This window comes from Dendrobates tinctorius, unplaced genomic scaffold, assembly GCF_039654945.1.
Source record: "Dendrobates tinctorius isolate UK_male_01 unplaced genomic scaffold, ASM3965494v1 ptg000267l, whole genome shotgun sequence".
NCBI classification, from domain to species: Eukaryota; Metazoa; Chordata; class Amphibia; order Anura; family Dendrobatidae; genus Dendrobates; species Dendrobates tinctorius.
Window position 1 is genome coordinate 620,879 of NW_027361934.1, and position 23,048 is coordinate 643,926.

At 46.4% G+C, this 23,048-nt stretch overlaps 1 protein-coding gene across 5 annotated transcripts in view; it reads right to left on the minus strand.

Moving 5' to 3' along the window:
* ARHGAP17 (Rho GTPase activating protein 17) overlaps nucleotides 1–23,048 on the minus strand; it is a 74,434-nt gene that overhangs the window by 5,742 nt on the left and 45,644 nt on the right. For all 5 annotated transcript variants that reach the window (XM_073559277.1, XM_073559275.1, XM_073559280.1 and 2 more), the window contains exons 3-19: nucleotides 17,073–17,177; nucleotides 16,034–16,110; nucleotides 15,636–15,747; nucleotides 15,112–15,188; nucleotides 14,579–14,690; nucleotides 14,307–14,375; nucleotides 12,721–12,802; nucleotides 11,647–11,774; nucleotides 11,372–11,483; nucleotides 10,551–10,632; nucleotides 10,173–10,253; nucleotides 4,362–4,475; nucleotides 2,994–3,085; nucleotides 2,365–2,518; nucleotides 2,052–2,276; nucleotides 1,826–1,977; nucleotides 981–1,553 (exon numbers count right to left, since the gene is read on the minus strand). In XM_073559277.1, the coding sequence (XP_073415378.1) occupies nucleotides 981–1,553; nucleotides 1,826–1,977; nucleotides 2,052–2,276; nucleotides 2,365–2,518; nucleotides 2,994–3,085; nucleotides 4,362–4,475; nucleotides 10,173–10,253; nucleotides 10,551–10,632; nucleotides 11,372–11,483; nucleotides 11,647–11,774; nucleotides 12,721–12,802; nucleotides 14,307–14,375; nucleotides 14,579–14,690; nucleotides 15,112–15,188; nucleotides 15,636–15,747; nucleotides 16,034–16,110; nucleotides 17,073–17,177 (2,347 nt within the window). The remainder of the gene's footprint in view (nucleotides 1–980; nucleotides 1,554–1,825; nucleotides 1,978–2,051; nucleotides 2,277–2,364; nucleotides 2,519–2,993; nucleotides 3,086–4,361; nucleotides 4,476–10,172; nucleotides 10,254–10,550; nucleotides 10,633–11,371; nucleotides 11,484–11,646; nucleotides 11,775–12,720; nucleotides 12,803–14,306; nucleotides 14,376–14,578; nucleotides 14,691–15,111; nucleotides 15,189–15,635; nucleotides 15,748–16,033; nucleotides 16,111–17,072; nucleotides 17,178–23,048) is intronic.

A 23,048-nucleotide genomic window follows, 5' to 3' on the forward strand; every position in this document is an offset into this window, starting at 1 on the left:
CAGCCAGTGCCACGGGCAAAGGGTGCGCAGAGTAGTGCCTAACCCTAACTCCATGTGCCCCAATGGGTCATAGAGGGGCTTCCTCTGGAAGGACCACCCCTAAAGTGGGTGCCGTGTAATGCCCCATCTTCCCTAGTCAATGTCGTCAACACTTTCTGGATTAATTATTCATGTTGCAGACAGGGAGGAGGAAGAGGTTCCTGCTGCAGATTTTATATATATATATATATATATATATATATATATATATATATATATATATATATATATATATCTCAGTTTTAATTGCAAGGAATGAAGTAATAGCTGGAATATTGTGCATTTACAATGCAATCCACCATGGAGAAATTAAATGGCCAATATTTCAGCTCTTCCTCCTCTTTCCATCAGAAGCTCAGCCACGTTCCCCCTTCATGACTGCAGCAGGAGCCTCTCCCCAATACCCTGTCGGCGGCAATGGGATAAATTATGTCAGGTCTTTTACTAACCACCAACCAAGCTGAAAGTGTTACAGATTAGCAAGTGATTAAAGGGGTTATTCCACCTTTAGGGATTTTTTTTTTCTACTTACATTTAAGTAGATAATTTTTGCAATTGGGCTTCATTAAAAAGGTTTGTTTTTTAACAGTCTTTTGCTTTCGCATATTCAACTTTGAGGCGGTCGTCAATCAGCTGAGAATGCGCTCAGAAAAAGACAGATAAAAGAGTTACAAACTTTCCCGTCAGAAGGGGCTCACTGACGAATTCTCAGTTAACTCGCTCTTAGGCTCAGTTGCAAAATTTTGCCAGTCATAGGGGTCTTTGATACAAGTCAGGGTTCCTAGCGTCCCCCTGTATAACATAGGTGGCCCCCTGACATGAGGATGTATCATGCTGGGGCTTTATTAGTGTCGTAGAACCATTAGGTGATTAGCAAACCCCGAATACGAATTTACAACATGCTTCATCCCATAATCCATCATGTGTCCCCCTGTACTCACCAGTGACGACTTTGGATGTAGATCCTGGCGGAGCTTCCACAGACGGTTGAGATGTGGGGGGCTGGGGTGGAGGAGGGACCGTGGGTCGTACACGGGGCTTAGGGACCGGGCGCTGCCGGGTGAGCGTGCCGGTGTTGTTTGGGGCAGATGTCAGTGTGGCATCGGGGAGACTCGGGTGGTCAGAAAGGGGAGGCGGAGTATCTGGAGGTGTTGGAGACTGTGATGGACTGGAGGACTGATCGGTGCTTGGCGCTGTGGGGGCTGCACCTGTGAGACTGGTGGGCTTGGGCTGAGGTGTGGGCTGGGTGGGTGGTTGAGGGGGTGGGTGATTAGGAGCCTGGATTATGGGCTGGCTGCCCGAATGCCTACGTGGTAAGGTGCCGTATGAAAATGTGGAAGGTGCCGCCGATCCTCCTTGGTTACTTGTGATACTTGGAGGAGCGGCGCTGTGGTTGGATGGTTTGGGTAAGACAGAAGGAGGTGCGCTCGCTGCCACGGGCAGATTCTGAGTCACGGGTTGAAAGGGAGGGGGCATTGCTGGTTTCGGGGGTGCTGGGGCAGGTTTCTTGGTAGCTAAAAAAACAAAAAAAATAATCATTAGGCAAAATAAGCAGAAAACGTAAAACCGCTGCATTGTGCTTGACCTCTTTAAAGGGGCCGTATGAAATTAGCAGAAAAGTTTGCTGTTAGTTTTGATAAAAGCGCCGATATTGCAGCTTAATCTGTCGCGTGACTTTTCGTCTATACGGAGAATGAATGAGCCATCGCGCTAATCTGCAGCAGGTTTCCCCTGAAGATTGGCGCTCTCGCCCCCGTAATACCCCCCCCCAGATTTGTTCCTTTACCTCGTCTACTGGAATGAGGACTGGGGTTGGCAGTGCCTTGTTGTGTGGGAACGGCTGCAGACTGGGTGGTGATCCCACCGGAGGGTGGGTGAGTCCCGTTCCGCAGAGACGGCGGCGTGGTTGCTGTAGGGGTTTCTTTGGTCTTGTTCGAACTGCGGAGGAGAGCACGATAGGAAGTCAGCGCTTAGAAAATAATGAAATAATAAATAAAATAATCCGGGCTTACCTAGGCTCCTCCTGTCCGTGGGTTGGTGCAGGATCTGTAGAAGCTACCGGTTGAACCGGCACAGAATTTGCTGTGGCAGCATCGGTGGCATTGCCTATTGACTCGGCCGGGGGTCCGCCTTCGCTGGGTGGGAGCGGAGGTTGAAAAGCAGGGGATGCATGTTTTCTCGTTAAGGTCCCGCTTCTTCTTGGGTTGAACTGAAAGTCTAGTACTTTAAGGCTGATGCTGCAAGAAGACGAGGCGACAGATTCTTAGCAAATCCGGACCGCCGTCAGCTTCTTACTGTACGGGCGCTTTATTCCCGGTTACTCACTTGTCCTTCTTTAGGAGGTCACCGTCCATCACCGCCATGCTGACCGGCCTCTTGCGTTCCATGAGGCCGAAGTCGTAGTGCGCAGCGGTGTCGTTATTTTGATGGGCTGCGGGAGCGGCTGCGGCAAAGGCACCGGATACATTAAAATCCAGCTCTGAAGCAGAAATGGGGGAGATATCAGAAAATTAATGCTGGATGGATAAACTTAGCGGAGACCCCCGTACACATGAGACTAAAGTCGGTCCTTTATACGCTGGACTGGCAGACAGCGATATGTAATGGAGCCTCCCGACCATCCCCTGCTGGCAGACAGAAGGATCGCCACGCTGGATTTCGGACGAGGGATCCTTTTGTTTGAGGCAGAAATAAACCCAGAGATGATTCTCATGGAGTATATAAAGGAGCAGAGTCCGGACCACCGAGTCGAGATTAAGAGTATCAGTCCCATCACGAGCGCACACCAAAAAGGGATTTGGGACCCCCAGAGATCAAACTTATCTAAATCGATATTGTAGGTAAACTACTGCATTATCAGGCACCTATCCCACCCCATTGGTGCCTGATTAAAGGACTTTTCCCGTGTTTTCTGCCCTCGTCGATCACTGTAACATGACATGTGAGTGCGGTACCTTCAGGGAAGAACCAGTCGGCGTGCTGTATGATGGGCTCAATGATCGTCACCACGTGGACTGAGGTCGCAGCCGCCATCTCCGCCAGAGTCCTGCAGAAAATAAAAAAAAAAAAAAAAAGTTTACCTTTGTACAGCGCTGGGAATATTTTTGAGCTCAATAAACGGAGAAAGAAAAATTGAAATCCAATGTGGCATCTGATTTATTAAACAAATTGTACTGATTCTATATGTGACCAATTTGTTAAAGGGTTAAATCATTTTTCATACCAAAAATTGTTTTTTTATCCTATTTTTTTTCTACCATGTATCACTTTTGCTTACTGTACAGAATCAGGCTCCTTCCCCCTCTGGGAGCTGAGAATACATAAATATCTGGAGCAAATAAATCAGGGGAGAGAAAACTGAAGACGGACCTATGCTAAAAATCAATGCTATCTGTATACATCTGTCCTCAGCTTGCGCCCCCCGGTGGCAGACTTGTGCTGCAGAAATCAATGTATTTTAGGGGTCGTTCCACCATTTTTATACTGGGACGAATCTGCAGTAACGGGCAGCGGACACTACATAGTTGATGAAGTAGTGTAGTAGTTCAGCATCACAACAGCTCATATTCGGCTCTCGGCGACGGCGCTGGAAACGGCCGATCAGTGGGGAGGCCGGGTGTCGGACCAATCTGATATTGATAAAAGTAGTGGAACAATCCTTTAAGAGTCTTTTTTTTTTTTTGCTTCGCTTTGAAACTATGAAATCAGGGACACAGACGATGAGCGCTGACGGCTAAATTATACGTATGTGAACAGATGTGGGTAAGGCGACACACAGAGAAAGAGGGCGGCATGCTGAAAATTACAGAGAGCGCATGGAGTCTGTCCAAGATGGAAAACCACAGGCCTGGGAACAGCAAACTGACACCCGAACCGCAGCGCCGCACATTCCTCTCCGGCCGCGGAGCTCTAGTTTATAGCCAGTTACCCTGGTGGGAAGACATTGACATAGACGGTCGCCTCTGCGGAGGAGCAATCCCTACTGAACGGGGAGCGGGTGTGCGACGAGCCGCAGGAGTGGTGGAGAATTCATAGCCGCCCCTTTAATAGGCCCGTCATGGTCTATTAAAGGGAATTGGTCACTGCGTCAATCAGGGGAGAGTTTGGAGGCTTTCGACCTTGCAAACAATGCCTCCTCTGACCTTGCAAACAATCCCTCCTGCATCTCTGGTCAATTTACAGCCACCGGTAAAGAAATGCAGGGGCACGTGGCTACTACACCCCTTACTCTCCGGATCGGCGTGCGTCCCAGAGGTTGATGGTGAAGCGACGGCTTATTCTATGGACGCGCGATCGCTTTTCCTCGCCATCTTACTACTCACCCTTCGTGCTTCGACCACAGAAGATTTGGGCCAAGAACAATTGCAATGTTGCTGGGCGTCATCTTGTTCACGTCGCTGCTCTGACTCAGCTTGGCCAAGAACTTTACCAGATACCTGGAGAACGGAGAGAGCGATGTGACTTAACCCGCCGTGATAATAAATGGCCGCGAAAGGGGGGACGGGTGGATGCCCAAGAACCAGGGGAGACCACAAAGCAATCCTAAGTGTGCACAGGTAGCTAAAAATCCTCATATTCCTGGGTAATGGTGTGAATAGAAAGGAAACCCTTATTATAAACCCAAATAGTTTGACAGCTATTAATCACTGGTCGCCCATCTTTGAGGATTTTTTTTTTCCTTAAATGCATATATCAGGGGCCAAAAATCAACTTTGCAATAGTTTTCCATTAGGAATGTTGCACCGTTGGCTTTCTACAGCCTTTGTGTTGCACGGTCTTTTGCTGGCTGCAGAAGGAGGTAACTAAAAATCCATCAGTGAGCTCGTTCTGAAGGTCTGACGGGGTGTTTGGAACTCTTACACTGGTCAACAGCATTTTTGGTGCCAAAGATATTTCATCGAATTTAGGGTATTTTTGGGGTGCTGATTCTGAATATGTCATCAGTTTTGCCAGATTGGCTCAAGTTTTTGAGATTTTTGGTATCTTATTTATAGCACTTGTTGGTAAATGCGACGCATCATCTCATTAATTTCTTTGGATTAGTACTTGAACTGAGCAGTTCTCAATATAGTTTTGTGTTAATTAGTGTTCTAAAAGTTTGTTCATAGCTTGATTTTTGCACTAACTTTATGTTGTTGTCTGTTTTCCAGTGAAAAGCATGAACTCATCATGAAGAAGTTGTCTTAACGATCCAGACTCATTCTGTTACATTTGTGGTGAATATACACTGCCAAAACATAGAAGAAACATAACACACTTCGTAAAAAAAGTGTATTTTGCCTATTTTGGGGTTATGCTTGGGGACCAAGACAAGTTTTGGGCACCACACATAGTGTGCAAAGCATGTATCGAATTATTACGAAAATGGAGCAAAGGACAAAGAAAAAGCTTCAAATTTGGTGTTCCAATGGTGTGGAGAGAGCCAAAAAATCATCATGATGACTGTTATTTATGGTAAACACAGGTACAGGCACATCTTCACAATGAGGGACAGGCCTTCTTGCAGATTCCATGTTACTCCCATTTTCGTTTCTTATGCTTATTGAATCCTTGCACTTGCACTGCACAGAAATAACAGTCATCATGATGATTTTTTGGCTCTCTCCACACCATTGGAACACCAAATTTGAAGCTTTTTCTTTGTCCTTTGCTCCATTTTCGTAATAATTCGATACATGCTTTGCACACTATGTGTGGTGCCCAAAACTTGTCTTGGTCCCCAAGCATAACCCCAAAATAGGCAAAATACACTTTTTTTACGAAGTCTGTTATGTTTCTTCTATGTTTTGGCAGTGTATATTCACCACAAATGTAACAGAATGAGTCTGGATCGTTAAGACAACTTCTTCATGATGAGTTCATGCTTTTCACTGGAAAACAGACAACAACATAAAGTTAGTGCAAAAATCAAGCTATGAACAAACTTTTAGAACACTAATTAACACAAAACTATATTGAGAACTGCTCAGTTCAAGTACTAATCCAAAGAAATTAATGAGATGATGCGTCGCATTTACCAACAAGTGCTATAAATAAGATACCAAAAATCTCAAAAACTTGAGCCAATCTGGCAAAACTGATGACATATTCAGAATCAGCACCCCAAAAATACCCCAAATTCATTAAAATATTTTGGACACCAGAAAAAAAATTTTTTTTCGTTGACCTGTGTTATCTGTCTTTGTCTGAGCTCCTCTCTGCTGATTTAGGACCACATCAAAGTTGAATGTGCAGGAAAATAAAGAGGCTGTAAAAGGCAAACGGTGCAGAATGTTTAACCCCTTCACCCCCAAGGGTGGTTTGCACGTTCATGACCGGGCCAATTTTTACAATTCTGACCACTGTACCTTTACGAGGTCATAACTCTGGAACGCTTCCATGGATCCCGGTGATTCTGACACTGTTTTCTCGTGACATATTGTACTTCATGTTAGTGGTAAAATTTCATTCAAATAACTTGCGTTTATTTGTGAAAAAAACGGAAATTTGGCAAAAATTTTGAAAATTTCGCAATTTTCCAACTCTGAATTTTTATGCCCTTAAATCACAGAGATAAGGCACACAAAAAACTTGATAACTAACATTTCCCACATGTTTACTTTACATCAGCACAATTTTGGAACCCAAATTTTTTTTTGTTAGCAAGTTATAAGGGTTAAAAGTTGACCAGCGATTTCTCATTTTTGCAACACCATTTTATTTTTAGGACCACATCACATTTGAAGCCACTTTGAGGGGTCTATATGATAGAAAATACCCAAAAGTGACACCATTCTAAAAACTGCACCCCTTAAGGTGCTCAAAACCACATTCAAGAAGTTTATTAACCCTTTAGGTGCGTCACAGGAATTTTTTTGAATATTTAAAAAAAAAAAAAATGAACATCTAACTTTTTTTCACAAAAAAAATACTTCAGGTTTAATTTTTTTTATTTTACCAAGGGTAACAGGAGAAATTGGACTGCAAAAGTTATTGTGCAATTTGTCCTGAGTACGCTGATACCTGATTTGTGGGGGGGAACGACTGTTTCGGCGCATGGCAGACCTCAGAATGGAAAGAGCGCCGTTTGACTTTTTCAAGGCAAAATTGGCTGGAATTCAGATCGGACGCCATGTCACGTTTGGAGAGTCCCTGATGTACCTAAACAGTGGAAACCCCCCACAAGTGACCCCATTTTGGAAACTAGACCCCCCAAGGAACTTATCTAGATATGTGGTGAGAACTTTGAACCCACAAGGGCTTTACAGAAGTTTATAACGTACAGCGATACAATTAAAAAATCATATTTTTTCCACAAAAATGATCTTTTCACCCCAATTTTTATTTTCCCAAGGGTAACAGGACCCTAAAAGTTATTGTGCAATTTGTCCTGAGTACGCTGATACCCCACATGTGGGGGTAAACCACTATTTGGGCACATGGCAGAGCTCGGAAGGGAAGCAGCGCCATTTGACGTTTTTGGCTGGAATTGAGATCGGACACCATGTCGCGATTGGAAAACCCCTGATGTACCTAAACAGTGGAAACCCCCCACAAATGAAACCATTTTGTAAACTAGACCCCCCAAGGAACTTATCTAGATGTGCGGTGAGCACTTTGAACCCCCCAGTGCTTCACAGAAGTTTATAACGCCCGGGCGTGAAAATAAAAAATTCGTATTTTTTCCACAAACATGATCTTTTAGTCACCATTTTTTTTTTATTTTCCCAAGGGTAACAGGAGAAATTGGACCCCAAAAGTTGTTGTCCAATTTGTCCTGAGTATGCCGATACCCCATATGTGGGAGAAAACTACTGTATGGGCACACGTCGGGGCTCGGAAGGGAAGTAGTGACGTTTTGGAATGCAGACTTTGATGGAATGGTCTGCGGGTGTCATGTTGCCTTTGGAGAGCCCCTAATGTACCTAAACAGTGGAAACCCCCCACAAATGACCCCATTTTGAAAACTAGACCCCCTAAGGAACTTATCTAGATGTGTGGTGAGCACTTTGAACCCCCAAGGGCTTCACAGAAGTTTATAATGCCAGGGCATGAAAATAAAAAAATCGTATTTTTTCAACAAACATGATCAATTAGTCCCCAATTTATTATTTTCCCAAGGGTAACAGGAGAAATTGGACCCCAAAAATTGCTTTGCAATTTGTCCTGAGTAGGCTGATACCCTACATGTGGGGGTAAAACACTGTTTGGGCGCATGGCAGAGCTTGGAAGGGAAGGAGCACCATATGACTTTTTCAACTCAGAATTGGCTGGAATTGAGATCAGACGCAATGTTGCATTTGGAGAGCCCCTGATGTGCCCAAACAGTGGAAACCCCCAATTCTAACTCCAACCCTAACCACAACACACCCCTAACCCTAATCTCAGCCCTAGCCCTAAAAAAAAATGGAAATAAATACATTTTTTTTATTTTATTATTTTTCCCTAACTAAGGGGGTGATAACGGGGGGTTTGATTTACTATTTATGGCGGTTTTTATGTTTGGCAGCTGTCAGACGCTAAAAGACGCTTTTTATTGTAAAAATAGTTTTTGCATCACCACATATTGAGAGCTATAATTTTTCCGTATTTTGACCCACCGAGTCATGTGAGGTCTTATTTTTTGCGGGACGAGTTGACGTTTTTATCGGTACCATTTTCGGGCACGTGACATTTTTTGATCGCTTTTTATTCCGATTTTTGGGACGCAGAATGAACAAAAACCAGCGTTTCATGAATTTCTTTTGGGGGAGTGCGTTTACACCGTTCCGCGTGCGGTAAAATTGATAAAGCGGTTTTATTCTTCGGGTCAGCACGGTTACAGCGATACCTCATTTAGGTCGTTTTTTTATGTTTTGTCGGTTTTATGCAATGAAAACTATTTTATATAAAAAATAATTATTTTTGCATCGCTTTATTCTGCGAGCTATAACTTTTTTATTTTTTCGCTGATGATGCTGTGTGGCGGCTCGTTTTTTGCGGGACAAGATGACGTTTTCAGCGGTACCATGGATATTCAGCGTTACCATGGATATTTATATGCGTCTTTTTGATCGCGCGTTATTACACTTTTTGTTTGGCGGTATGATAATAAATTATTATTTTTTGCTTCGTTTTTTATTTTTTAAAGGGTTCGCTAAAGGGGTTAACTAATGGGACAGTTTTATAGGGCGGGTCGTTACGGACGCGGCGATACCTAATATGTGTACTTTTATTGTTTTTTTTTTTTTTTTTTTTTCAAAAAATGAATTTATTGGGGAATATTTTTTTTTTTTTTTTTACTAATTTATTTGGCGATTTTTTTAAAATTATTTTTACACTTTTTTTTTTTTTTTTACTTTATTACATAGTCCCAGGTGGGACATCACTGTCCTGTGACAGATCGCTGATCTGTCACATCACAGATCACTGTGACAGATCAGCGATCTGTCACAGGCATTGAAGAAGACTTCCTCTTGCCTGCGCTTTGCAGGCACTGAGGAAGCCAGCTTCCTGCAGGCCCCCGTCGCCATCTTGGATTCGGGGGCCTGCAGGAAAGGAGCCCCCCGCAGCAGCGCTGCACTTTGCGCTGCCGTGGGGGGCTCAGGGAAGCACGGAGGGAGCCCCCTCCCTGCCGATGCTTCCCTTTAACTCCCCCGGTACACCGCGATCGTGTTTGATCGCGGTGTGAAAGAGGTTAACGTGTCGGGGGCGGTCCGTGACCGCCCCTGACACATTGTGCCGGGTGTCAGCTGTGATAATCAGCTGACACCCGGCCGCGATCAGCGGCGCTCACCTTGTGGGCGCCGCTGATCGCGGTAGACGTACTATCCCGTCCATGGGCATAGGGGCCCAGGTCCCATGGACGGGATAGTACGTCTGATGTCAGAAAGGGGTTAATGAAACCCAATTGCAAAAAAAATGACTTTTTGATCTAAATTCATGCATTTAAGGGAAAAAAAAAAAAAAAAAGAGGAACCCCCTTAAGACTCTCACGCAGATGAGCATCTAATGTGTATGGGGGGCTTCATGCTCTCCGGAGGGTAAGTCATCAATAGAAGGGCTGCTTTCCTGTGTATGGGGGGAGGTCAGGAGAGGTAGGGGGTCGGTGGAACAGGCGCACATGGTGTAGAGACGTTTCTTCTAACTTTGGAGCAGACAGAAAAGCCTCTTACCTGAAGTTTTCAAAGTTGGTCTTGGGTAGTTTCTGGCACACAACCCACAGATTCTGCAGCTTGGTGTTCTGGTCTTGGACACTGATGACAAAGGATATAAAAAGCGAGTCACGAAATAAACCGATACTAGAGGCGGCTTTCCGGAACATGATAGAGAGTCACAGCATCCGCTTATCCTGGAGGGCCCCTTTAAGACGCCATGTTTTGTAATGGAGACGTAGTGCAGCCTCGGCCCGGATACATCCTGCTGTACTGAAAGGCTCTGATCAGCGGTAATGGCCTGGGATCGCGCCGCTTCCATTCCCACTGCTCTTAACAAAACCATTAAGACTTTCTATCCCACACAAAATCTTCATAAATAAATGAGGCTCTGCTTACTTCCCGGCAGCGATCCACTCCTCGTACAAGGCTAAAGTCATCAGAGGTTCTGGCAGCTCGCGGAGATAAGACTTTAATGCCCCTTTGAAAGAAAACAGACATTACGCCGCTATCAATTTCACAATAATATGGTCACTAGGGGGCGTCGTAACAATGGTGTTGTATCTAATAATTAATGACTACTCAAAATGCCTGCGCTCAAAAAATACTGTAATCATCCCAAACATGAGTTTACCCCAAATCAAACATACAGGATGTTTTCTATGGATTCTAGGGGAGACAGGAAAGAAAGAAATTTATTTGTCTTTTAATGTTATCTTGGCGGCTTTGGTTCTCATGGAGCCCTTCCTGTTGTGCAGAGGACGTGTCCGCACCTCGGCCAAATTTACCTGATTGAAGACGAGCTTTAATACCAAATGCAGGCCACGGACGGGCGTGCTGCCGCCTCTAGAGGAAGGCGGCCATGATTTTTTAAGGTCAGAACACCACCTTTAGGGTCGCCCGGAGAATATACGCAGCGACATAGAAGCTGATGGCAACTGCTGCATCCATGGATGATCCAGGTCCTCAGGGGCGGCACCTCCTCGGCACTAGGTACTCTGTGCGAATGTCTTGCCCAAAACTCAATCTTTAGTACTTTCTCCAACCTCAAACAGTATAACATGGGTGAAAAAACCCACTGACAATTTTACTTCTTGTTTTTCGGACTCAGAAGTAAATGGAAGGAAACCCACATACATTAGATCGAGGTTTGGCAGGAATCGATGCCGACCCCAGCAAACCACGGGCGCGTGCGACACTAGTGTATGTCGGCCTCTTACCTGCCACGGCGTGGGGGTCCGAGTAGAACTCTTCCAGGTGGGACGTGGAGCAGTCCAGAGCTGCTTTTAGCTTCTTGAGCTTGGAGGCACCGGCGGCTATCCTGAACAATCCCTGCGGAAAAGGATTAGAGCCGTTACCTCCACTTTACTAATGAGCTGAAAAATGGAGTTATCTGCTGCCCTGCAGGAGAAAGGAATAGTCCCAAGCCGGATAAGTGGGATCTTACTTCCTGCTGGACACATTCGACCAGCCGGTGATATGGAGGGCTACCCACCTCTTCCTTCATCCCGGTTTCGAGCAGCATCATCACACAGGCTTCAATGGGAACCGCGATGTCCCGCGAGCTGCGCTTCAAGTGCTCCTCCAGCGCCGTTCCGAACGCCGGCTTCTCTGTCCACTTGTCTGGAGAGAAAGGAAGAACGGCAATGGAGGAAAGAGGGAACAGCCGAAGAGTCATTGTAGTGAGCGACAAAACTGGAGGATGAAGCTTGAGAGGAAAATCAGAAAATGCAAAGGAAGCAGCAAGAGACGGCGAAACACCGGCGCGGATCCACAGCGGAGTATGTTAGATATCCACGTGGCGAGGCCAAATCCACCTGGTGCCAAATGCCGTAGTAATGATTCACTGGCAGAATCCAACCCCATTATCTCCACACAGAAAGGGCAAATAATTTGGGGCCAACATATTAAAGAGCAACTCCGGCCAAATATAAAAAACTGTTCCGCTACGGGCTCCTTCAGGTGCTGTATGGACCTCCGAAACATTAGAGGTCCTCTGGTGTGTAAAATCATAGTCATGGTGGTATGCTACTCTACGGCACCCACCCATATAAAACAGAGCAGTAGTGCCGCCGTGCTCATGATGGCGGTATTAATACAGCACATGGTGTTCATGTAGTATAGCGCCAATTATGTGGCCGTTGACACACATAGTTGTCTCTGACCAATTATATTCCTACACAGCTGAGGAAAGACGTCCATAGCTGTCCGGGGGTCCATAGCCGGGCAGAAAACCGCTGCGGCCAGTCTTTAATTTCTAACATATTTCTTATAATGGTGGAGATTACTCTTTGAATGTTACGTCCACAAAGCACCGAGTTATGGAGGAAAGAGGAAGGAACAAAAGTCACAGCAAAAAGAGTGAAAATTAGAGAGACTAGCAGGAAACAGAGCAACCTCCAACTCCGCCGGAACTTGGCACCGCAGGGCAAGCATGGCGGCGCTCGGGCTACTGCACCTTCAAAGGTCCCAGAGAGTAAGACGCACAAGCAGGACACCTTGTGCCGGAGGGTAAGATCAAGCCAAAGCTGAGAGGAGTGCAAGAAGCCAGGCGGCTGTGAAGGGTTACCTTGCTGGGCCTGGATTTCAGGCAGTGCTTTTTCTAATACAGATAGTGCTCTTCTATGGTATTCTGCTTGTGCCTCTAATAACTGAAGACATGACCCACAGACAAAGAAACAAAACACAATGAGGCACGTGAGACACGTATGTGTGACGTACAGACCTGGAAAACAAGAAAAGGCGACCTACGGCTGCTCATATAACTAGCTGCGGAGGGTCCCAGCTGACGCTTTCCTACCACTGGTAGCCGGGACCAAAAAATAGTGGCTGCTGCAAACAAAAAAAAAAATAAAAAAATGGATCAGCGCCCCTCTTGTCCGCAGACTCATTCTGGTACTGCAGCTTAGCCGCATGAAAAAGTCACGGAGAAAAGTAAAGCCGTTTTCGGAAAAAACTTATCAAAGAGGTTGATTCATAAAGAATATATGACCAACCGATCACGAGAATGGTGGACTGATGCTGGAACGGAGGCTGCACTGAGCATGTGCGGCCAGCACCATTCACAGTGGTTGCACATGCTCACTACCGCTCCGAGTTTTGGACCATTGCCTTGAAGGGGGTCTCAGCAGCCGGACCCTCAGCAAAAAACGTGACGATATTGTGACCCAAATACAATAAGCTGATGAAATAATTGCAATAATCGCAACTTCGATTTTAACTTTTTTTTTTCCAACAAAACGGGGAAACTTTAGTGTCAGACGCAACATATTTAGAAACACTAAAAATAAAGGAGACGCGAGGCAACGGCTTTACATCACATAACTCCTGCAAATAAAGGTGCGGACAGGCGGCTCGTCGCCGCTGTGCCCTTTGCTCAAGGCTAACATGGAGTCAGTGATCCAAATGACACAATGCTACCATGAAAGAAGGAAATAAAAAAAAATATAAAGTAAGAAAAAACCAACTCAGAAATGAAATGCATGACATGGGTGCACATGGGAACATACGAGATATTAATGGGGGATGGCAATGTTAAAAAGTGATGGTAGATCCCTAGGAACCGGAGAATTTAGTGGTCACGGCTTTTCATTAGTGCAGGGAACTACGGCAGGACTGAAGTGCATGGGGTCGGTGGAAGACCCCTGATAATCGGGAGGTGCAGCATGCGGGAAGAAAGAGCTGCAGTCCCATTATTCTCAGGATCAATGAGGGGCCCAGAGACCATATCGTCGCTGATCATAGAAATATACCATCACTTTAGAAAACCTCTTTAATTATAGTTTCCTTAAAAGTTAGTGCAGGTCTAATAATTTTGCAAATGAGCGTTCATAAGGACATGGCGGCGATGACCGAAATTGCTGGTTGGGCAGCTGATCCCACCTTCTAGGTGGCCTCTCTCGGAAGCACATCATCAAGCATAAACAGGCGATGTGCTGCCGACAATCTGCAAACTGTACAGGGACTGAACAGCAATAATCATCAACTTTTCTCCCCATCTGATTTGCATCAATTTTCATATATTTGCCCATGTCAATCTGCCAAGTCGATCATTCAAGATACTGGAACGAGTGTGCGCAAAACTAAGTCGCCCATGAACCCTTCGGTTCTGCACCCGTCTGGTATGGCAACACTTATGATCAGTATCTGACTTACCGTGACAAAAAATAGACCGTACTCCCCTTCTTTGGAGAGAAAATTGTACATGTCGGCTGCCAGCTGATCCTGCAAGGAGATCGAGGAATGGAAATTAGGAATATTCATATGCACAAAAACGGGGCATCTAAGTGACGAGCGAATAATAATATACAAAATATCTGTATAGTGACCAGTTACATAATCCTGTGTAACAGGGCAGCGATACTGTAAAAGCCCCCTAAACGTGTTAATATAAAGAACACAACTAATTGTGTCTTGCCGGTGGTCACCTTGCATTGTTCCACTTTATTCTCCGCTTCCTCCATCTCTTCTCTTAAAGAGTCCAGCTTCCCTGGCTGCATTTGGAAATTAGTACTTGAGGATTTCTGTGCTTGGTTATACCTGCAGATAAAACCACAACAAACAAAAAAAAAAAAAGCATTGATATGTCGGCCTATGACAACAATGGGAGGGATATTGGGGCTTCACGGGAGCAGCGAGAGGTAGACAACGATTCACCAATTCATATATTACGAGGGGGGTAGTGTCACAACAGACAATTATGGCGGATTTACAGGACAGGTCAGACGTGTCTAGTATGTGAGGGGTCTTAGGACTGAGACTCGGGATGAAAGCAAGTATCTGGAACCTTGCTTAAAGTGTTAGGCGGGGAAAACACGTAGGAAGAGAGTGCACGCTCAGCTGTCATCTCCAAGTCCCACTGACTACAAGACAGGGTGTTGGGCACAAGTGCATCATTTTTGGACCTTTAAATTCAGTTTAGAGGACATCCTCCGCATTCATAAATACATTATTTTCTCACCTTCCTCGTGCAGAATCCATGTCTAGTACGAGCTTAGCCAGCTGTTTCCTCTGCTTCTGGATGTTGGGTATATCAACCTGGAGAAAATGGCCAAAAATCAGATCCATTAGGATTTTTTTTTTTTTTTTACAGCTGTCATGGTACCTTACCGGGGTGCAACGTGACCCCATTCACTTTCATTGAAAAAAAACGCAATCGTTGGCAGCACGACCAGAGTTATAGCCACAGTTGCCTTGTCACCAAAGCCTGATTATATGTGGACCTAGATACAGACTGCACACATAATCGAAGGGGCGCAGTCAGACACCTGTAAAAGTCAAACCGAGTACACAGACTGGCCGGCGGCTTTTCCGACCAGAGCGGGACAGCTTCATGTATTTCTGTATAGCGGTCACACTCTGGCCCGTTCCTTTGGAGACTCAGAGCACAATCTTCGGTGACCCCCCCCAGAGGTACAAGCGAGAGAATGCAAGTTACGTGTTGATCTGTAGCGTCAGAAATGTGGGGTCCGGCAGCAGACTTACCTCCGTCAGCTGGTTTAGGGGTTCTAAGACGTCTTTTTCAATCTGGAACTCGTGCTGAGAGAGCTCCTGGGCCAGCCGCAGCTCCGCGTCTCCGCACGAGTTCAAAGTCTTCCTGAAAGACAGAAATAACACAATCAATCTGCTGATACGGGGCAAAACCAACACTCCGCACATTCGGGGACCGGTCTTTAGAACATTGGAGGATTTTTAATTATCATCATTTGAAAAAGTTCCTTTTTTTTGCAAACTTTTTCCAATTTTGATAATTGTTTATTGCTTAGAATAACCCTTTATAATTTTTCGGACAGCTTTATGCACAAGGGAGAGCACTGGGGTGACTGTAAAGATTGATCTTGATGTTTGCGTCTTCTGGCCACCCAAGTCCCTTTGTCACTTACCCTAAAAGAGTTTCATCGCTGAGCTGTGTACATCCATCATTCAAGGACTGAGACACCCCCATAAGAGGCAACTTTTTCTGCAAAGGAAATAAAGGGTTCATCAGAAAATTGAGAATTTTACCCATTTTAAAAGGGTCCCGAGTCCCAGTGTCACACTGAAGAACATGAGGCCCACCCGCAGGACTTGATTCTTAGGGCCGACCTTTCATCTATGCAAAACCAATGCAGTATCAGTAAAGTGGTTATTCACACACAGACTAATTTTTATCAGGCCCTGTATCCAGTGGTGAAGCCATAATATACACAATGTCAGGATTCGGCTCTGCTTGCTGATTGGATCAGTTCGGTTCAAATACCAGGTTCTCCCACACTCAAGAACCTCGTAGCAACAGCAAGGTCTGCACTATAAACTCTCCTGAAGGAGAAGCCAGGGCACACCGAAGGATTCTACGGTTCTTTGGATGGCCAGTCCAACCCTAGTCACGACAACGTGAAATTCAGATTGAGGCGACAAGTTCTCCATCACTCAAAAAACCCATAGCAGCTGCAATGATTGCACTATAACCTCTCCTGAAGGAGAAGCCAGGGCCCACCGGAGGATTCTATGGTTCTTTGGATGGCCAGTCCAACCCTAGTCACGACAACGTGAAATTCAGATTGAGGCGACAAGTTCTCCATCACTCAAAAAACCCATAGCAGCTGCAATGATTGCACTATAACCTCTCCTGAAGTAGAAGCCAGGGCCCACCAGAGGATTCTACGGTTCTTTGGATGGCCAGTCCAACCCTAGTCACCACAACGTGAAATTCAGATGGAGGCGACAAGTTCTCCATCACTCAAAAAACCCATAGCAGCTGCAATGATTGCACTATAACCTCTCCTGAAGGAGAAGCCAGGGCCCACCGGAGGATTCTACAGTTCTTTGGATGGCCAGTCCAACCCTAGCCCCGACAATGTTATTTTCTAGAGACTGGAATATGTAGATGGATGGATGAATATTATATATCATTGGTGTCATCGGCCAGGGACGGGTACTCACGTATCTCTTCTCCGGGTCAGTGCCAGGCGGCACTTGCAAACAGCCCAAAATTTTCTTGTGAGCATTATGGCAGACGAACCTGACTGCGTCCATTCGTCGCTCGATCTAGAAAATGAAAAGAACCAGAACAGTGAAAGTAAAGCTGGGTAATATCAGGGTCTTTTTTGCCCTAGATGCACCCCCGGGATGCCCTGCACTCTAGGTAAAGGAAAGCTGATAGGTACATGCAGCAGGAACCTGTCGCACATAAGCAATATTGGAGGTGGCGGTACAGACAAGTCCAAGCAGGGCTGGCACCAGTGACCTTGCTTGCACTTGGCGGACCATGAACAGGATCGTTAACGGTAAAGCGTGCGATCATCTGCATTTTGGCATTTCATTGACCCTGGGATTGCAGTGAGGAAAAGTATGAATGAACCCTTATAAAACAGGAGGAGTAAAAATGTCTAGACTCAGAAGGCAGAAAAAAAAAAAAAAAAAAAAAGACTGGTGCTATGATTCCCAGCTGCGGATTGTTGGAGAGATCTGCTGCAGAAATCCGCCATAATCCCCTGGAAACGTCAAACAGAACAAAGCAAAGGGAGGTGAAGCACGAAATATCAGTGTTCACGTAAAGGCGGCCTCCACCGGGAAGAGCTAGCAGTTCGGACCACTCTTTAGTCTGGATACCAGTCGGGGGGCTACAGCTGTATGGGGCCGAGCTGCCGATCCTGCACAGTCCCTAAAGGGAGTGATTATCTGCAATCTGCAGGCCGGAGGGTAAAGCTCCTTGTGGGCTCCCACCAATGGTAACCTGTAAGCAATGCAGAGAAGGGCAGTGGGGTGCGATTAGGGGGTCACCCGACTCCAAATTCCCCCATGTGTTGAATGACCAGGCTTTCAAATGACCAGAGACCATGAACGTCATTTGGTCAGTGAAAGAGTTAATCCTTTCCCGTTTCTTCCATAAAGTGACTTCTCCACCTGCCCGGAGCGGCGCGCCTCCTCGCTGCAGGGAAAGTGACTCAGACTTGGCACAGAAAACCGTGAGACACAGATCCAGCCAAATGCCTGTTATACAGGGAAAGAAGCTATAATCAGCGGAGGCCCCAACCCGGAGAAAGCAGCGTCTCCTGGGGAAAGGGGATCTGCATGTGACGGCGAGGAGGGGGCAACACGGGAGACAGTCAGCAAGGAGATGGAGTAATAATACAGTGCAAACAGAAGAAGAGCGGTGACACTACAACATCCAGCAAACCCCAGCCGACTCAAACATGCTGGGAGTTATCTATCGCCTTATGTCTGTCTGTAACCAAAATCCCACTGCGCTGATTGGTCGCGCCTGCCAGGCCGTGACCAATCAGCGACAGGCGCAGTCCGACGCAGCGCATCTGTGAAAAATAGAATCAAAATAAAAAAAGGTTATACTCACCTTCCGACGGCCCCCGATCTCCTTTCCACGCGTCCGGCCTCGCGGTCCCAGTGATGCCTTGCGCCTTAGACCGGGGAGGACGTCACTCTCGCAAGAGCGTGACGTCATCAGCGGTGTTTCGTGCAAAGCATTACTGGGACCGCGAGGCCGGACGCGTGGAAAGGAGATCGGGGGCCGTCGGAAGGTGAGTATATTTATTTTAACAGAGACCACGCATACCAGGAAAGGGGGGTGAGGGGGATCATGCATAACAGGAAAGGGGGGTGAGGGGGATCATGCATAACAGGAAAGGGGGGTGAGGGGGATCATGCATAACAGGAAAGGGGGGTGAGGGGGATCATGCATAACAGGAAAGGGGGGTGAGGGGGATCATGCATAACAGGAAAGGGGGGTGAGGGGGATCATACATACCAGGAAAGGGGGGTGAGGGTGACCATGCTTACCAGGAAAGGGGGGTGAGGGGGATCATGCATAACAGGAAAGGGGGGTGAGGGGGATCATGCATAACAGGAAAGGGGGGTGAGGGGGATCATACATACCAGGAAAGGGGGGTGAGGGTGACCATGCTTACCAGGAAAGGGGGGTGAGGGGACCATACTTACCAGGAAAGGGGGGTGAGAGGACCATGCATACCAGGATTAGGGGGTGTGGGGGACCATGCATACCAGGATTGGGGGGTGAGGGGGACCATGCATACCAGGATTGGGGGGTGAGGGGGACCATGCATATCAGGATTGGAGGGTGAGGGGACCATGCTTACCAGGACTGGGGGGTGAGGGGACCATGCTTACCAGGAAAGGGGGGTGAGGGGACCATACTTACCAGGAAAGGGGGGTGAGGGGACCATGCATACCAGGATTAGGGGGTGTGGGGGACCATGCATACCAGGATTGGGGGGTGAGGGGGACCATGCATACCAGGATTGGGGGGTGAGGGGGACCATGCATATCAGGATTGGAGGGTGAGGGGACCATGCTTACCAGGACTGGGGGGTGAGGGGACCATGCATACCAGGATTGGGGGGGTGAGGTGTACCATGCATATCAGGATCAGGATTGGAGGGTGAGAGGACCATGCATATCAGGATTTGGGGGTGAGGGGACCATGCATATCAGGATTTGGGGGGTGAGGGGGATCATACATACCAGGAAAGGGGGGTGAGGGGACCATGCATACCAGGAAAGGGGGGTGAGAGGACCATGCATACCAGGAAAGAGGGGTGACGGGACCATGCATACCAGGATTGGAGGGTGAGAGGACCATGCATACCAGGAAAGGGGGGTGATGGGACCATGCATACCAGGAAAGGGGGGGGGGGGGTGAGAGGACCATGCCTACCAGGATTGGAGGGTGAGAGGACCATTCATTCCAGGATTGGGGGGTGAGGGGACAATGCATATCAGGATTGGGGGGTGAGGGGACAATGCATATCAGGATTGGGGGGTGAGGGGACCATGCATACCAGGATAGGGGGGAAGGGGTACCATGCACATCAAGATTGGGGGGTGCATTATTGCATTATTATTAAAACTTCATAAATAAACTACATACATATTCTAGAATACCCGATGCATTAGAATCGGGCCACCATCTAGTAGATCATAATGACACCGATTAAAGATTGCTCAAAGTTATCAAACCACACGAGAATAAATCCTGTACTGACCCTGAGTTACATCCTGTATTATACCCCAGAGCTGCACTCACTATTCTGCTGGTGATGTCACTGTGTACATACATTACTGATCCTGAGTTACAGTGGGGGAATAAAGTATTTAGTCAGCCACCAATTGTGCAATTTCTCCCACTTAAAATGATGAGAGAGGCCTGTAATTGACATCACAGGTAGACCACAACTATGAGAGTCAAAATGAAATAACAAATCCAGAAAATCCCCTTGTCTGATTTGGTAAGATTTATTTTGCAAATTATGGTGGAAAATAAGTATTTGGTCATTAACAAAAGTTCATCTCAATATTTTGTTATATGTCCTTTGTTGGCAATGACAGTGGTCAAGCGTTTTGTGTAAGTCTTCACAAGGTTGCCACACACTGTTGTTGGTATGTTGGCCCATTCCTCCATGCAGATCTCCTCTAGAGCAGTGATGTTTTGGGCCTGTCGCTGGGCAACACGGACTTCCAAATCCCTCCAAAGGTTTTCTATGGGGTTGAGATCTGGAGACTGGCTAGGTCACTCCAGGACCTTCATATGCTTCTAATGAAGCCACTCGTTCATTGCCCTGGCGGTGTGCTTGGGATCATCATCATGCTGAAAGACCTATCCACGTTTCATCTTCAATGCCCTTGCTGATGGAAGGTTTGCACTCAAAATCTCACGATACATGGCCCCATTCATTCTTTCGTTTACATGGATCAGTCGTCCAGGTCCCTTTGCAGAGAAACCGTCCAAAAGCATGATGTTGCCACCCCCATGCTTCACAGTAGGTATGGTGTTCTTTGGATGCAACTCAGCATTGTCTCCTCCAAAAACACGACGAGTTTTACTTCAACCAAACAGTTCTACCTTGGTTTCATCAGACCATATGACATTCTCTCAATATGTTTCTGGATAATCCAAATGCTCTCTAGCAAACTTCAGACGGGCCTGGACATGTACTGGCTTAAGCAGGAGGACACGTCTGGCACTGCAGGATCTGAGTCCCTGGCAGTGTAGTGTGTTACTGATGGTAGCCTTTGTTACGGTGGTCCCAGCTCTATTCATGTCATTCACTAGGTCCCCCCGTGTGGTTCTGGGATTATTTCTCACCATTCTTGTGATCATTTTGACCCCACAGGGTGAGATCTTGCGTGAAACCCCAGATCGACGGAGATTATCAGTGGTCTTGTATGTCTTCCATTTTCTTACTATTGCTCCCACAGTTGATTTCATCACACCAAGCTGCTTGCCTATAGCAGATTCAGTCTTCCCAGCCTGGTGCAGGGCTACAATTTTGTTTCTGGTGTCCTTCGACAGCTTTTTGGTTTACACCATAGTGGAGTTTGGAGTCAGACTGTTTTTTTTATATAACTGGATATTTATTGATTTTCCAATAGAAATTTACAGAATGATAACACATCAAGATACAATGCATGTAATCATTCAATGCAAAACAGTTAACAAACATAATAGAGACAAATATAATTGACAAGACAGTGCAACACAAGGGAGGGAAGGAGGAAAGATCCCAGGGAAAGATGGCACATTTTGCTGAGTAAATATCGATACTAAGGGTACCGTTACACCTAGCGATGCATCAGCGATCCCGACTAGCAATATGACGCGGTCAGGATCGCTGCTGCATCGCTAAGTGGTCGCTAGTGAGCTGCCACACAGGCAAATCTCACCAGCGACATCGCTGGGGTCGGGGGGCGCTACTTACCTGTCAGACGAGGCGATCCTGACGTCCTCCCGCCCGGCTCCACGCGTCGCTCGTCTCTCCACAGGAAGCCCAGCAGGAAGTGGCCGACGAGGAACGGTCCAGGAGCTTCTCGCGCGATCAGCGATAACCAGCGGGGGAGCCGGTCGGAGGTAAGTGTCACATGCAGCGATATCGCTAGCAATGTCGCTGCAACGTCACAAAATCGGTGACTTTACAGCGATATCGCTAGAAATATCACAGTGTGTAACGGGGGCTTAAGCCTTCCGAGCCCGGAGTGTGACTGTTTGAGGTTGTGGACAGATGTCTTTTATCCTGATAACAAGGTCAAACAGGTGCCATTACTACAGGTAATGAGCGGAGGACAGAGGAGCCTCTTAAAGAAGAAGTTACAGGTCTGTGAGAGCCAGAAATCTTGCATGTTTTTAGGTGACCAAATACTTATTTTCCACCATAATTTACAAAATAAATATTGCCAAATCAGACAAGGTAATTTTCTGGATTTGTTTTCTCATTTTGACTCTCATAGTTGTGGTCTACCTATGATGTCAATTACAGGCCTCTCTCATCTATTTAAGTGGGAGAACTTGCACAATTGGTGGCTGACTACCGTAAATACTTTCTTCCCACTGTACATTCTCTATTATATTCCAGAGCTGCACTCACTATTCTGCTGGTGCAGTCACTGTGTCCATACATTACTGATCCTGAGTTACCTCCTGTATTATACCCCAGAATTGCACTCACTATGTCCATACATTACTGATCCTGTACTGATCCTAAGTTACATCCTGTATTATACCCCAGAGCTGCACTCACTATTCTGCTGGTGCAGTCACTGTGTACATACATTACATTACTGATCCTGAGTTACATCCTGTATTATACTCCAGAGCTGCACTCACTATTCTGCAAGTGCAGTCACTGTGTACATACATTACATTACTGATCCTGTACTGATCCTGAGTTACATCCTGTATTATACTCCAGAGCTGCACTCACTATTCTGCTGGTGCAGTCACTGTGTACATACATTACATTACTGATCCTGAGTTACATCCTGTATTATACCCCAGAGCTGTACTCACTATTCTGCTGGTGCAGTCACTGAGTCCATACATTACATTACTGATCCTAAGTTACATCCTGTATTATACCCCAGAGCTGCACTCACTATTCTGCTGGTGCA